The 13,841-nt window shown below is 46.3% G+C and overlaps 1 protein-coding gene across 3 annotated transcripts; it reads left to right on the top strand.

The window, feature by feature from the left end:
* Positions 1-2,889: 2,889 nt before the first annotated feature.
* On the top strand, positions 2,890-12,138 carry LOC311271547 (microtubule cross-linking factor 3-like). Of its 3 annotated transcripts, XM_084377282.1 has the most exons (10): positions 2,895-4,026; positions 4,712-4,936; positions 5,151-5,309; positions 5,499-5,567; positions 6,252-6,521; positions 6,609-6,986; positions 7,247-7,909; positions 8,257-8,389; positions 9,430-9,471; positions 11,933-12,138. In XM_084377282.1, exons 1-10 carry the CDS (start codon positions 3,259-3,261, stop codon positions 11,998-12,000), a joined length of 2,775 nt encoding a protein of 924 aa, XP_084233408.1. In that variant the 5' UTR covers positions 2,895-3,258; the 3' UTR covers positions 12,001-12,138. The 3 variants fall into 3 exon arrangements, with proteins under 3 accessions (XP_084233409.1, XP_084233410.1, XP_084233408.1); XM_084377283.1 differs by lacking the exon at positions 9,430-9,471 and having other exon boundaries at positions 2,890-4,026; XM_084377284.1 differs by lacking the exons at positions 9,430-9,471; positions 11,933-12,138 and having other exon boundaries at positions 2,894-4,026; positions 8,058-8,347.
* The last annotated feature ends 1,703 nt before the right edge of the window (positions 12,139-13,841 follow it).

The following is a 13,841-nucleotide window of genomic DNA, read 5'->3' as shown; positions in this document are numbered from 1 at the left end:
TGGATGAGATGAGTAAGACGAGGCGTATGTCCTCCATGGGGACACAGAGGGATCTAAGCCAGGGACTAAGAGGATTGCAGAAGGGCCAAGGCTTTTCTATCAAAGGCATTTAGCGCAGGTCACTATAATAACCTGCATCCCTGCTGCTGCAGGAACGTGCATACAGCCCACATACCTGTATGCACACACATAATATGGAACTTAGGCCCATTCTGGTGTGCGAAACCAACTACAGGCCGACTGCAAGTGCACTTTGATGTAGAAGTTGATGCATTCCTGTGCAACTAACAAGTCAGTGGCTCCCAAACATGTTACCCTGCCTTTAATAATGTGCTGCAGATACACAAGCCTATCATTTCACAGGCTGGCTGACAGCCGACTGACCCACCCAGTCTTCTGTGGAACGGGGGGAAGGGTCAGTCTGCAGGGGTTAAACCTCTGCAAACCTGACCCGTCACTCACTCATCTCATTAGCAATTAAATGACTAAGGAGCTCATTCGAGCCTAACAGAGTGGAAACAGTCAGCGTTTTACTGCCTCTCAGTCTGTGTGGGACAGATTGCTTTCAGAGCTTGTGCCGGCTGGGTTTCGTGTGTGCAGAGCCCCCTCTGCTGGGCCTGGATTTAGTTACACTACATTTGTGGGTAAATTCCTGTAATGTGACTGTGAGGCTGAAGGCAACAATGAGGCTCCTTAACTATTCAGCCGTTTCTTGTATTTTACTTTTTAAGCAGTGGAAGCCTGAAGCATATTTACAGTGCTGATTAGCTCGGCCCAAATCGATGGAACAAAATAAATTAAAAAACTGAAGAATGAATAAATTGAAAACTTTAAAGTAAAAATGAGGAAAAATTCTTGAGCGGGCTATGCCCCCCGCTTTAAATTGGGGCTCCTGCAGCCTGTTCACCTGCATTACCTGACTCTTCAAGCCTTCTTCTTCTGGTTTCTCTGCAGTTGGCATCCAGTTTAATGGTGCATTACCGCCACCTCCTGCTCCGGAGTGTGAATTAGACAGTAAAGCTTACAGTCTAAAACCCACCTATACACCCACCCACCCTATTCTTATCTGATACCAATTCACTATCTCTATCTACGCCCTGTTACTATCGCGTCCCTGCTACTCCTTCACAACCTATAACAGACCTGTTTCCCTTAAAAACGCCAACAACACCCTGACCTGTGCTCTCTCACCCGGACTTAACACCCCTCTTAATGTGAGTTCCTGAACCACTAATGCCCTCAACAATTAATTTTGTCAGAGGTTTCTTTTCCACATGATGTGATTTTGTGACTCTGACAGTAGCAACTGAACATATCAAAACCATTAAAGTTTCACAGCTTCATGTTCTTTAATCACCAAACACCCTCAGCCTCCTGCCTGCTTACTCCTTTATGACTCGTGCATACATTGAAATTATAAGGGTTCTTCAATTATAGGTGAAATCCAGAGTAGATGTACTATTAGTCCTTCATTCAAGCTTAAAAAAAACTGGATCCTGCAATTCCCATAACGCAACCTAATATTGGCTTTTGTCAGTCCCTCTGCCTGATTAATGCCCAAAACTTTCAAACTCTATTACCCAACTTTGTAACAGAGACTTTCTGAAGTCAAAATCGATGTTTAAAGCAGCTGTAAGCTTTATTGTAGCTAACTTATAATCCCCTACCTCCTCTCTACGTCACCACACTTGCACTTGTTCGAGGCAGCTCTCTATATCTCACCTATACGCTAATTCTGGGCCACCATAGCAAAAAGGTCATTTTGTCAGTGTTCTTAATGTAACTTCCTGGAAAACAATAAAAGAAAAATAAGAAAATAATTGATGACTCATTCTGCACTCAGGGGTGTAGACTGATTTTGCTTCCACTAAACCTCGCCTTAAAATTTTCTGACGGTGCCATGGCTGTGTGACGTGAAGGACGCTGCCTGAGTTTCTGAGGGTCTTTTTCTGGGAGCGCCATTGGCTACTGTCAAAGCCAATCAACATCTGCGACATGTCCTTACCTTTCGCAAGCTCCCAGGAAGAGCAGCGGGCTTTGAAGCCAGTTGTCGTAACAGCCAAACTGTGTGATTACATCGTCACGTGGTGCACTGCGGCCCAAAAAGACTTTTTCCCGTAAGCTTACATTGTGAAAGAAGCGTTTTATGTGTCATAACTGGAGCCATTCGGTCCAATGAAATCCGGAAAGTCTAGAAGAGACGCATGATTAAATTATTTTATCAAGTTAGCCGTGCGCTAAACCGGAAGTTAGTTACCTGAGCTCTACGTGCCGCGCAACACGGATGATCAGGATAGTCCAGTTTTTTTGGCATCAAAACACTCTTCCAACGCTGTGTCCAGATTTAATGTAACGTCCTTGACCTCACCACCTGTTTTTACACAAAACACATAAATATACTGAAGCGAATAGCACTCCACTCACCGTCTCATAAGAATTTTGACGTCTAATCAGTCTTGAGCCTAATCCAAGATTTTATCTGGGTTATTTTAGTCTTGGGGTGAAAATGGGGGTCCCAGTTTTGCCCTGGGCCCCCCTGGGAGGTTAGTCCGGCCCTGCCTCTCCCCAGCTCTGTCATATAAAACACAGTGAAGTATTCCTGCAGTATAAATTTAAGTTTACGAAGCTTCTACAATCTTAATATTCTGCCCATTATTCTAAAGTTTTACACTGACGCTGTAAACCTTGTGCAAAATGCTTTGGCAGCAGTACTTCCATCACCATGACCCTGCCAATAAAAAGACTAATTTGAATTTGAGAGCGAGGAGGAAAGAGGTGGCTGGCTTCCGGGTTTGACGTACATCATTACGTCATATGGTCAGTGGTCCCTGCAGTGGCTGGTGGTGCCCTGATGTGTGCAGGCCTGTGCTGTCAGCGACTCTCCACAGTTACAGCTCTGCGGGGGAGAAGTCAGCCCATTACGCATTCATTTGGACTGTTTGCAGAAGTTCTGTCCGTCCGTGACTGTCTGTCCTGGAGGCTGCGGTCCATTCCTGAATGGTTCTGGACAGAAAAAAAACAAGTAGGCCTCCCCTTGTTAAAGTTGTTGCTGTGGGTCAGGAGGATGAGGGATGAGAAAAGCGGCATCTAGTGGCTCAGCGGAGGCGTCTCCAAACTTCCTCCTTGTTAAAAAACAGTCAAAACTGGACTGAGTGTTGTGTTTAAACACACTTGGATGTCATTTGCCGCTATTTCCATGTGCACTCGCGATAAACAACTGCACATTTGAGCGTTAGTTGTGGAGTTTATCTGCAGAAAATGAAGCCTGCCGCCGGCGGCGCTGCAGATCCTCCATCATCGTCAACAGCAGACAATAGCGCAGGGAGGAGGAGGAGGAGGAGGAGGCAGCAGCACCGGGCTCCCTCACCGGCCACAGTCCAGGAAGGGGCGGCCAAGCGTGCTCCGAGACACCCAGGCAGGTCCCGGTCCCCTCTTGCCGCAGGAAGGAGCAGAAACATCGGGGTGAGGGAGAGTTTGAGCTCCGCTGACGGAAGGGAGAGGGAGCCCGAGAGCCGCGTCGGGGCAGCTGTTCACCCGGATGGTGCTGAAGCTGATGTAGTCGGAGCAAACAGGGCGGATGCTGTCGGGGAAGATCCGACAGATTCATCAGCACCGGTCCGTCGCTCCGCTCTGCGCCTGCCGTGCCTCAAAGGTGACCCGTCCGCCCAGCGTTTGCTGCCCGGCCGAGCTGCGTCCTTTTCCGCGGAGGAGACAGCGCGGACAGCCGGCGGAGAGGAAGGCGGCCGCGGGGAGAGGAGCGGCGTGTCTGCGGGCTGCGGCCTCGGGTTGAGTCTGTGGAGAGGAGGATGCTTACAGGCTGAACTGATCCAGTACCATCTGCAGAGGAGACTCAAAAGAAGCGGTGCGAAGATGCAAACCAAGGCCGACAACACGGGCGCGGAGGAGGCCGCGCTGGTGGAGATGGAGCCGGCTGCAGAGGCGACAGAGGCGGGGTCCGTGACACAGCAGGACCAGGCCTTTGAGGACGAGATGGAGAGGCTGCTGGATGAAAATGAAGATCTTAAGGTTGGATGCGTGTTTATTTCTTCATGTATTCTGGTGCTTGAAGTCATTTAACATATAGTTGATCAAATATAATGTGTCACCTCACCAGACTGGTAGGCCACATCTGTTTGCATCACATCAAGACTGCAGGAAAAAAACACGTTTGGGTTTTAAAATCAGCCCATCTGCATTTCACTGCACTGGATCTGATGTTTGCACTTGTTTACTGGCTGAAAGATGATAGATAAACAACTGATTTGTCAGTTGAACATCCTCAATGTCTTCACAGATCATAAAACTGAGACCTCAGCTAAAAAAAAAACACTGGCCACAGATGACTAATTGGTTATTGATCACACTGATATTGATCTCCTGTGATCAATTTGATCTTGTGTTAAAATGAGGGGACAACCAGGGGGGTCAACAGCTGTGATTTGCATGTTTGAGTCCTTTTATTTCCAGCTGCATTGAAGAGATAAAAAATAAAACTCATTCAGATACGGGACATGAAATAAATGTGTTGTTTTTGAATCACTTGTCTGAAGTTGAGTAATTTTTGGCTCACGTCCAAAACACCCATTAATCCATCTGTGAAGTCAAAAAGTCAGACTGTGAAACCATAAACAGCAGAGATCAGCCACAGCCGTGCTTAATCTTAACCATCTCTCATAACTGAGACACATAATCTCCCCCCCCCCACCGCCAGTGTGAAATCGAGGAGATGAGGACCGAGATGGATGAGATGCGAGACACGTTCTACGAAGAGGACACTTGTCAGCTGCAGGAGATGAGGCGAGAGCTGGAGAGGGCCAATAAGAACTGCCGGATCCTGCAGTATCGTCTGAGGAAGGCGGAGAGGAAGAGGCTGCGCTACGCCCAGACGGGAGAGATCGATGAGGAGCTGCTCAGGAGTCTGGAGCAGGACCTCAAGGTACAGAGGGGAGGGGGAGGTGCTCTGTCTGGGTCCAGTAGTTGCACAGTTGTAGCTTTGAATCCTACACATATCACTGGTTTATAAATGGAGGCATTTGTTTTTGAAATGCCTAAAGAGTATAAGACATTATTAAAAGTGCAGATAAAACATTAAAATCACCAGAGTTGAAGTGAAAACACTCACACAAGAATTGGATGAAATCACTATCCAGGTAGCGAAGGACGTGTCCGTGAGGCTGCACCACGAGCTGGAGAAGGTGGAGGAGAAACGCACAAAGACGGAGGAGGAGAACGAGAAACTGAGACAGAAGCTCATCGAGGTGGAGGTGACCAAACAAGCCCTGCAGAACGAACTGGACAAAACCAAAGAGGTACGTTACCCCACGTCCGTCCACGTCACATCCGAGAGTGAGCACAAAGTAATTCAATTTTGATGTTCAGCCCGGGAATAAAAACTTTAAGTGGTTCACAGCGGCAACAATTCATTGTTTAGTCGTCAACTATTTTGATAATTGATGAATCAGTTTGAGTAATTTTTTCAATTTACTGTCCTCCAACAGTCTCAAAAGAGGAGAGGAAGCAAGGACGTCCAGAAGACGGACAGGAAACCAGCACAGACTCCTACAGAGGTGAGAGGTTTTTGAAGAGATTTTTCTTTTTTCATGCATAAATCTCACTGTCAAAAGTTATGAAGAGAATCGGCAGGATTAGAGATGCACAACAGTATAATATGATAATTCCATCACAGGAGAGACTGAATGTTTTCTGAAATTATGTGAAAATGAGAAATGAGATGCATCTTCCTCAGGAGCATCTGCTGTCACTTTCCACAGTGTGTGATCTCATCTTTTAAATAATGATCTTTCCTTCTCAGCCACCTTGTTGCATATTTGTTAGCAATCTCATCATGAACATATATTCCAGACATCTCAGAGACTTACTGAAATACACAGATACTGCAGGTTTCGCTCACATCCTCATGTGAAGCTCTCGAGTAAGATGCTTTCCTTTTTTTTCTGCCTCGGGCCGAAGCAAGCGCTCCAATCATCTGCAAGAAAGTACGTTTAAATGAAAGCTGACATTTTGCAGAGCTCCAGCAATTACTTTAGACTTAGCAGACGTCAAACATCCTCTCGGTCCAGTGATAGATAACGTTGTAGCTTAGAAGGACTGTTGGACAAAATCTTCTCTTTAATCTTAAGTACTTATGTTTCTTTATGTCTTATTGCGTAAACGAACTCGGTGAACTTCAGGATTAGGTAATAACCGTTTCTGCTGAGCATTTACAGTCTGTGCTTGTCTCCGTGCTCCAGGAGGACAACGAGGACCTTAAGTGCCAGCTAGCTTTCATCAAAGAGGAAGCAGTGCTTATGAGAAAGAAGACGGCCAAGATTGACAAAGAGAAGGATCGTCTGGAGCAGGAGCTGCAGAAGTACCGCTCCTTCTATGGTGAACTGGACAGCACCCATCCTAAAGGAGAGGCCGGGGGTCCGCCCACCACCCGCGAGTCAGAACTGAAGCTGCGGCTCCGCCTGGTGGAGGAGGAGGCCAACATCCTGGGGAGGAAAATAGTAGAGCTGGAGGTAAGAGCTGAGTATGCTACATGAGTTTATTAATGGAGTAATACCTCAGTGGGAGTTATGTGAGTATTGAGCCTTTCTGCCCTACAGGTTGAGAACCGTGGCCTGAGGGCCGAGCTCGACGACCTCCGTGGTGAAGGAGAGGGCGCCGGAAGCTCTGCGTCCGGAGGGATGGGCGGGTCGGGCTCAGGGCGAGGCCTCGGCGACGATCTGACGGAGCTCCGCCAGCAGCTGCAGCTGGTGGAGGACGAGGCAGAGCTGCTGAGGAGGAACCTGGCTGATGCCGAAGATCAGAACAAGAGAGTGACCGGCGAGCTGAACAAGCTGCGGTTCAAAGCCGGCACCCACGAGGGAGGCGCCAGGCACGGGGGAGGAGCGGGAGGCGCAGGGATGGATGGAGCAAAGGCAGAAGCAATGCAGGAGGAGTTAAAGGCAGCGAGGCTACAGATTAATGACCTCAGTGGCAAGGTATTACATGTTAATTTAAATGAGTTTGATCATTTTCTTTTTGATTATGTCATCCTCGTAGTGGTGCTAGATAAAAAGTCAGGGGATCACCAAAGTCAGTAAGAATAATCCTCTGGGGAACATGAATATCAGTCCATCCAAAGACCAATAGAGCCATGTTGCTAGTGTGACAAAAAAGTGTCCAGTCTTTTCTTATTTTAAAATTCAATCTAAAGTAAAAATCTGATGTTATGACTTTCCATCTCTCTGTGTTTCCTCAGGTGATGCAGCTGCAGTACGAGAACCGTGTGCTCCTCTCCAACATGCAGCGCTATGACCTGGCCTCCCACCTCTCCCTGCGGCCCAGCCCGCGGGACAGCGACGCAGAGAGCGACGCCGGCGGTGCGACAAGTGGTCGCCGCGAGAGCGACGAGGACTCCACCTCTTCCCGCCTCCTCCCACCGCACCGCAAACGCGAGGGCCCCGTAGGCGGGGAGAGCGACTCAGATGAGGTCAGAAACAATAACGGCAGCAGCCGTTGCCTGACGCCCACAAGGGGCCTCTACACCCCTACGGGGCCCGAGGGTGCCGCTTCCTCCGCCTTGGCCCGCTTCCTGCCGGGTGGGCGGTGCAGCCTGCGCGACAGGCAGCAAATGATTGACATCCGCGTGGAAGCGGAGAGGCTCGTTCGGACCATCGACCGGCTCATCGCTGACACGGCCACCGTCATCTCCGAGGCGAGGGTCTTCGTTTCAAACGGCGACCTGATGTTCGGGAGGGGAGGGGAGGACGGTGCAGAGGATGATGGGACCAGGATCAGGGAACACGAGCTGCTGTATCGCATCAATGCTCAGATGAAGGCCTTTCGGAAAGAACTGCAGGCCTTCATAGAAAGACTGGAAGTGCCGAGGCTGGAGGACAGGGACACGGAGGAGCCGCTGTCGGTGAGATGAAGATTAAAAAATGAAAATGAGTTTCATGGTGGCATGTGAAATATCCCAAAACGTTTAATGCTGATTCTGCTTCTTCCTCTCTTCTTACTCGATCCAACCTCTTGTTTTTCATCTTGTTATGTTGTTGTCACTCTTCCAGATGTTCCAGCCCATCATTTTGCTCATTCTCATACTCGTGTTATTCTCGTCCCTCTCCTACGCCACCATCTTCAAACTAGTCTTTCTTTTCACTCTTTTCTTCGTCCTGTGATGTACGCCTCCCTTAATTCATATCATCCCTCGTTTGTTTTTTTGCTCTTTTGATTTTTTTTTTCCTCCCCGCATCCTTTGTTGCCAAGGTAACCAAAAGCACAGGAAAAGCCCAGCACTTGCCAAGGCTGCAGTCACATTCAAGAAAAGTGTGGCTAGATTCAACACTGGAGTCCACATTTTCCATAACACATCACCGTCCACATCAGTCCCCTCAAGAAGGTGAGTTTTTAAGAATCAGTCGCGAACTAAATTCTGTAAAAAACGATATAAATGTGTCACGTCATGTGATGTTTGTAGTGCAGCATCACTTTAATCAGGAAAATATGAAGGACTACAACCCAGCAGACAGTGTAGAGACAGTTTTTCAGCTCTAGGGTCCATAAAATGTCAAAGTGATGAATTCAAATTCCTTCTTTTGTTCAACCAACAGTCCAGAACCCAAAGACTCTTCATTTAAAATCCTATATGACCAAAGAAAAAGGCACCACGTACTCAGATTTGACATTTTTGCTTGAAAAATAACTGAAACTATTATCGTATTATCAACGTAGTTGGCCAGTGGAGACTTGTTGTCCATGTTGGCTTTAAAAAGACGAGATATCTGTCTTAAAAAAATATTCTTACATTTTGGAAAAGAGCTTTGATAGAGATTGATATCACATTTAGCAGTGTATGCTAAATATGTAGGTAGCAGCTGATTAGCTTGGGTGAGCATACAGACTGACAGCTGCTAGCCTAGCTTTCGTTTTACAACTTGTTTTTTTTAAAAACTAACAAGATAAAACATGTAAATTAGTGAGCATTAGTGCTTCTAGGTGTGTTTTTTGCCTTTGAACCGAGCCAGGCTAGCGGTTTCCTCTTACTTACAGTCTTTATGCTGCACTAGCTAGCTAGCGAACTGCTTATGGCTCTAGCTTCTTATTTGGCACATGTGAGAGTATTGATCTAAAAAACGTATTTCTTTTTAAGCCAATAGGAAAGCTCATGTTGTTGATGAGGCTCATGAGATGTGGCTGAAAGCTAGCGGACCTGGCTGAGATTATGTTAGATAGCCAAGAAACACTGTAAATAGCATAGATTTCAGAAACGGAGGTCATGTAGGGTTTAGCAATGCTTACGTTGAGCTTTAAGGTCACAGGCCTGCAAGGAAGGAGGGAACATTAATCATATTTCCATGTGGCTTTATGTCCTGGTTTAACCTTGTCCCTAAATATATTTCCACGCAGGTTATGACAGCAGTCACCTCTTTTGTTTTTCAGAACCACACACTCGATGTCCAATCCGGCTGTCGTTGCCCGAAGGTAAAGTCGGGTTAACGCTTGTTTTCATCCCTCGCTCCTTCGCTCTTGAAGGATTTGTCATTAGGAAACACAACAGGTGGAGGAATATGGCCGATGATCCCGGTGGGCTTCAAGCTGGAAGGAATGCTTGATGATCATTACGAGTGCCATGTGTTAGATCATGTCCGAGGTGGTGGTGGTGGTGGGAGGGGGCCCGCATAAATTCCCAACAGGACCCCTGATTAGAGGCAGGCATTAGTAAATTGATGGTGATGAACAGTAGCAACTGTCTTCGGACGTCACGAGAACAGTCGCAGGTTCTGGTTACTTCAGGACATTGTATGACATTTCAAACATTTTACTGTTTTGCGCGATTTTAAAACACATTACCTGAATATACCTGTGATATTTATTGGTTTAGCATTTCAGAAAATATATTAATCATTAAAAAACTGAAGTTTGATGGTTAAAAACAAATTAAAGAAAACATGAATGAGATTTTGCCAAACACGCCAGGCATCCACCTTGCAGTTCCCTTTCCGTGACTACCTTCAATAAAGATATTATTGACCGTGACACATTATTACTCACTGTGTCACCCACGCCCATTTGGCACCCGTTGGAAAAAATGATTTGCAGTAGCGCGTGGTCACAAGACCAAATCTGCCCGAGCGTCCTAAAGCAGAGTAGCAACAGAGAAGCCCATTGGCCGAGAGGCTTGCAGCAGCTGAAATAGCTATGTAAACACTTTCCCTCTCTCTGTGAGCCCCAGTAATTATAGCCAGGATGCTGGTGACGACAGTTGTCCCATCGAGACTTCAAATGCTGGAATAAATTTGACATTATGATATGTGAGCCGGGCTCCAATGGCGCGCGCACGTAAACACCGGGGCGCGGTATAAAGGCCCGGGGACCCCGGCTGGAACACAAGTTGTTTACCCTTTAGCTTTTTAGCTCCGGCGCTCTACGGACTTAACCCCCCGACACCGAGGCGTGACCGGGAAGAAGGGGGGCCCCTTTAAATCCCAGTCCGCCGGGCTTTTACGTAACACAGAGGAGGAGAAGTGAGGGGGACGCGCCGCGGCAGAGCGTGTTGGAGAGCTCCAAGAGCGCACAGGGACAGCAGCAGGCAGAGGATTGTTACTGGACAAAACTTGTGTGTTGAGGAAGGTAAGGACAGCTGATTATTACTGAGGACTCAGTGGCAGCAGGAATTATGTTTTAGTGGCATATGGGACTATATAATTTGAAATTAGGATTGTTTATAGGCTAAACATATTATAATTTAGACAGAATTGTTGAGCACATTTCTCCTTATGGCGTTTTCTCTCAACTTAATAAAAAATTTCACTACTTCTAATTCAACTTTTAAACAGTTTTAAGGTCTAAAAGGCTTATTTTCTTTATATGTATATATATATACATATATATAAAATGCTTTCCTTGTCTTCCTCTCTGACATACATTCATCCCTCCGTCCCCTGTCCCATGCGCAGCCACTTTACTATGCATAGTTACAAGATGATTATTAATATCTGTACTCTTACATCACAGGTGGGAGGGATGTGGCTGGTACATTCGGGCACTTTCGACCAGGATACTTGTCATATTCAGTGATAACAACAACAACAACAAACCCTGGTGGATTTTGTTTACTTGATATGAGCTTTAGGTGATTAGTGCTCCCATAGGGACACAAGCTCATCATGCCGTGCCATCTGAGATATGACTAAGGCTGCTACTAAGGATTGTTTTCATTGTTTATTTATCTGTCGATTGCTTTCTCAACTAATGGATCAGTTGTCTGGTCTGTAAAATGGGGATAAGTGTTGATCACTGTTTCCCAAAGCCCAAGAAGATGTCCTCAGATGTCTTCTTTTGTCCACAACCTAAAGATATTCAGAGTACCGTCACATTTAAGAAGCTAGAATCAGATAATTTTCACTTCTTTACATTTATTTGTATTAATTAATCGTCACAGCTCCAGAGATGACACACGATCATTTCCAAGAAGACATTTCGCTGTCGAGCGCTGATGTTAGATCTTTCTTCCCGTGTCGCGAGGCGTTATGTACAGAGGCAGGCTGGAGGTCAAAGTGACCAACAGTCCAAACACTTGGCACAGTGCTGTAATGCCACACTCGTGTCCACACGTGCTACATAGGTAGGCTTACATGCCTGTGAATTTTGGACAAGAATGTGAAAGGAGAGTGCCGTGAATACCTGAACTTTGTGAGCGTCCAGTGTAACGAGTCACTTAAGCGACAGAGAAAAGTTAAAAGGGGATAAAAAGGTTTCACTTGCTGCAGTTAAACCTCGATCGGGTGTCATTGACAAAAGGTGCATTAGTATGTTTTGTTCGAGATCAGTAAACATTTAATTGAAAACCAGATTAGGGGTTAAATGACACAGAAACATCGATTTGTTTTGTCCTATAAAAATGTATGCCAACTCTCTTTTCCCAATGTGTTTGTCTCTATAGTGTTTCCAGGCCATCGATCCGCCCCTCCCTCGCTGGCAACCCGACAGCGACCACTGAAAGCAAAGTGAAACAGGAGAAAGGGGAAATTGCCATTTAAAAAAAGGGCCTCTGGGTATTGAGCCGCCTGCGTCATGGCAGCCATCGATCTGGAGCGTGGGCTGGAGCACGGTGGCCGGGGCTGGGGCAAAGAGAGGCCAGAGCTGATGGACAACTTCGACTCAGAGATGCAGGAGTGGGAGGACCAGCTGCAGGACATCCAGAGGAAAATCGAAGAGGTAAGGTTTCGTGTAATAGAAACAGTGGACGACAAAATGGGATTTTAAACTCTTACACACCAGCGCTAGTGTCATAAATCAACTTATTTTCCTTTTTCTTCCCTTATTGGTCTCTACAATTAAAATACTACACCCACTGATGTCAAAACGTTGAAGTTAAATGAAAGTTGCTTGTGTTTATGGTCATTTCTGTCCTCCATCTTTAACTTGACCTGTAGTTATTCAGCTATAAGAGTTTGGTTTAACAATGATCCAATTATGACACTGTTCTCACCGCAGTGTGTGAAAATGTTAATGGTTTCATTTCCAGGTTATGAAAGTGCTTCCATAATCCCCTAGAGTGTGTGTTAATTGGTGTAATACGCGTGTGTGTTGCACGTGTGTGTGTGTGTGCGCTGGTGCACCATAATAAACTGCTGGCAGCGCACTGACTGACTCAACCTCATGGCCTTGTTGGAGCAATGATACAGACAAATGTTAACAAGCTAATTAAACTGTGATGTACTGACGGACAGGCCGAACACACACACACACACACACACAACGGGAGTCTGAAAGCGGATACTAAAGGATATATTAATGGTTGCAGTGGGAAACAGATGCTCGTTGGAATAACGTGCTGAGCGTAAATTTAGGTTAGGTTGCGTAATGATTTGTGATAATTTTAAGACTTGTTTGTTGTGTAAACAGTCCCTGTTGTGTGGAATATAGTTAGTTTGTGTAATCTTTTATTGATATGTGAAGAATACACCCAATAAACAGGAAGTAAGCTGGAAGATGTTAATGTTTTCCTCCGTTTCCAATTTTCAGTTGTACAATGAAGTTCAGGCCCGCAGAGGAGCAAACGATGTTGCCGCTGACAACCAGAAAAATGGTGGCGAGCTGGAGCACCGTGGCGATGGTCTTTTCGCGCCCGGCCATCACGGCAAGAATCACTCTGGAGCTATAACCGTGCCGCATCACTATAGTAACGGCTGTAACTATAGCCCCAATGGGTACAGCTACCCAGTGAGTCATCAGAACGGCTACGGTTACTGCAACGCCAATGGAGTTTCAGAGATCGGAGACCTATTGCAGGATTATTTGGGCCAGGGCAAGCAAATGAGCCGGAAGAACAACGGAGCTCGCCACGTGGTAAGTAAAGGATTCTTACCGTTTCCCTGCCTTATGCCTCATTCTGTTGGCATCTGCACATCTGAGGAAACCAGATAGGTGGTCATGACATGAGTGAAAGCTGGGGTCCAGTCAGGAACATATTGATTACAGTGAGGTGGTTCCTTCAAGTCTGCTTACATACAGGTTACCAGATAGGAGTTAGTTTCACATACTGTCTTTCCCCAAGTCTTGCTTTTTTCCTGACAAGAAACAAGTCAAGACATGAAACTGTTTCCTTATCCACATGAAAAGCCACGTGCACTTCCATCGTTGAAGTACAGTAGATCAGAATAGTCTTAGCGGCGCTATATTGAGGGATGATCAAGGGTCAGCTGAGGTTCAGTTTTGGTAAGGTACAGTAAAGGGAAGCTTGCCAGTGATCCTGAAGTAGCTCACTCTTAATTTAAAGGTTGATGAGGATGGTTTTTAAATACATTTATCCCTGCTTCCTTTAGCGCTTCAGTGACACAATCAAAGTG

Source organism: Pagrus pagrus (assembly GCF_965226575.1).
Source record: "Pagrus pagrus genome assembly, chromosome: 16".
NCBI lineage: Eukaryota > Metazoa > Chordata > Actinopteri > Spariformes > Sparidae > Pagrus > Pagrus pagrus.
Note: the sequence above shows the minus strand (reverse complement) of the source record. Positions and strands in the feature narration are given on the sequence as shown.

Excerpts from the sequence above, each read along its gene's own strand:
- LOC311271547 (XM_084377282.1), top strand. The coding sequence starts at position 3,259 with ATGAAGCCTGCCGCCGGCGGCGCTGCAGATCCTCCATCATCGTCAACA. Across the intron at positions 4,027-4,711 it reads ATGAAAATGAAGATCTTAAG|TGTGAAATCGAGGAGATGAG; the intron begins GTTGGATGCGTG and ends CCCCACCGCCAG. Across the intron at positions 6,522-6,608 it reads GGAAAATAGTAGAGCTGGAG|GTTGAGAACCGTGGCCTGAG; the intron begins GTAAGAGCTGAG and ends TCTGCCCTACAG.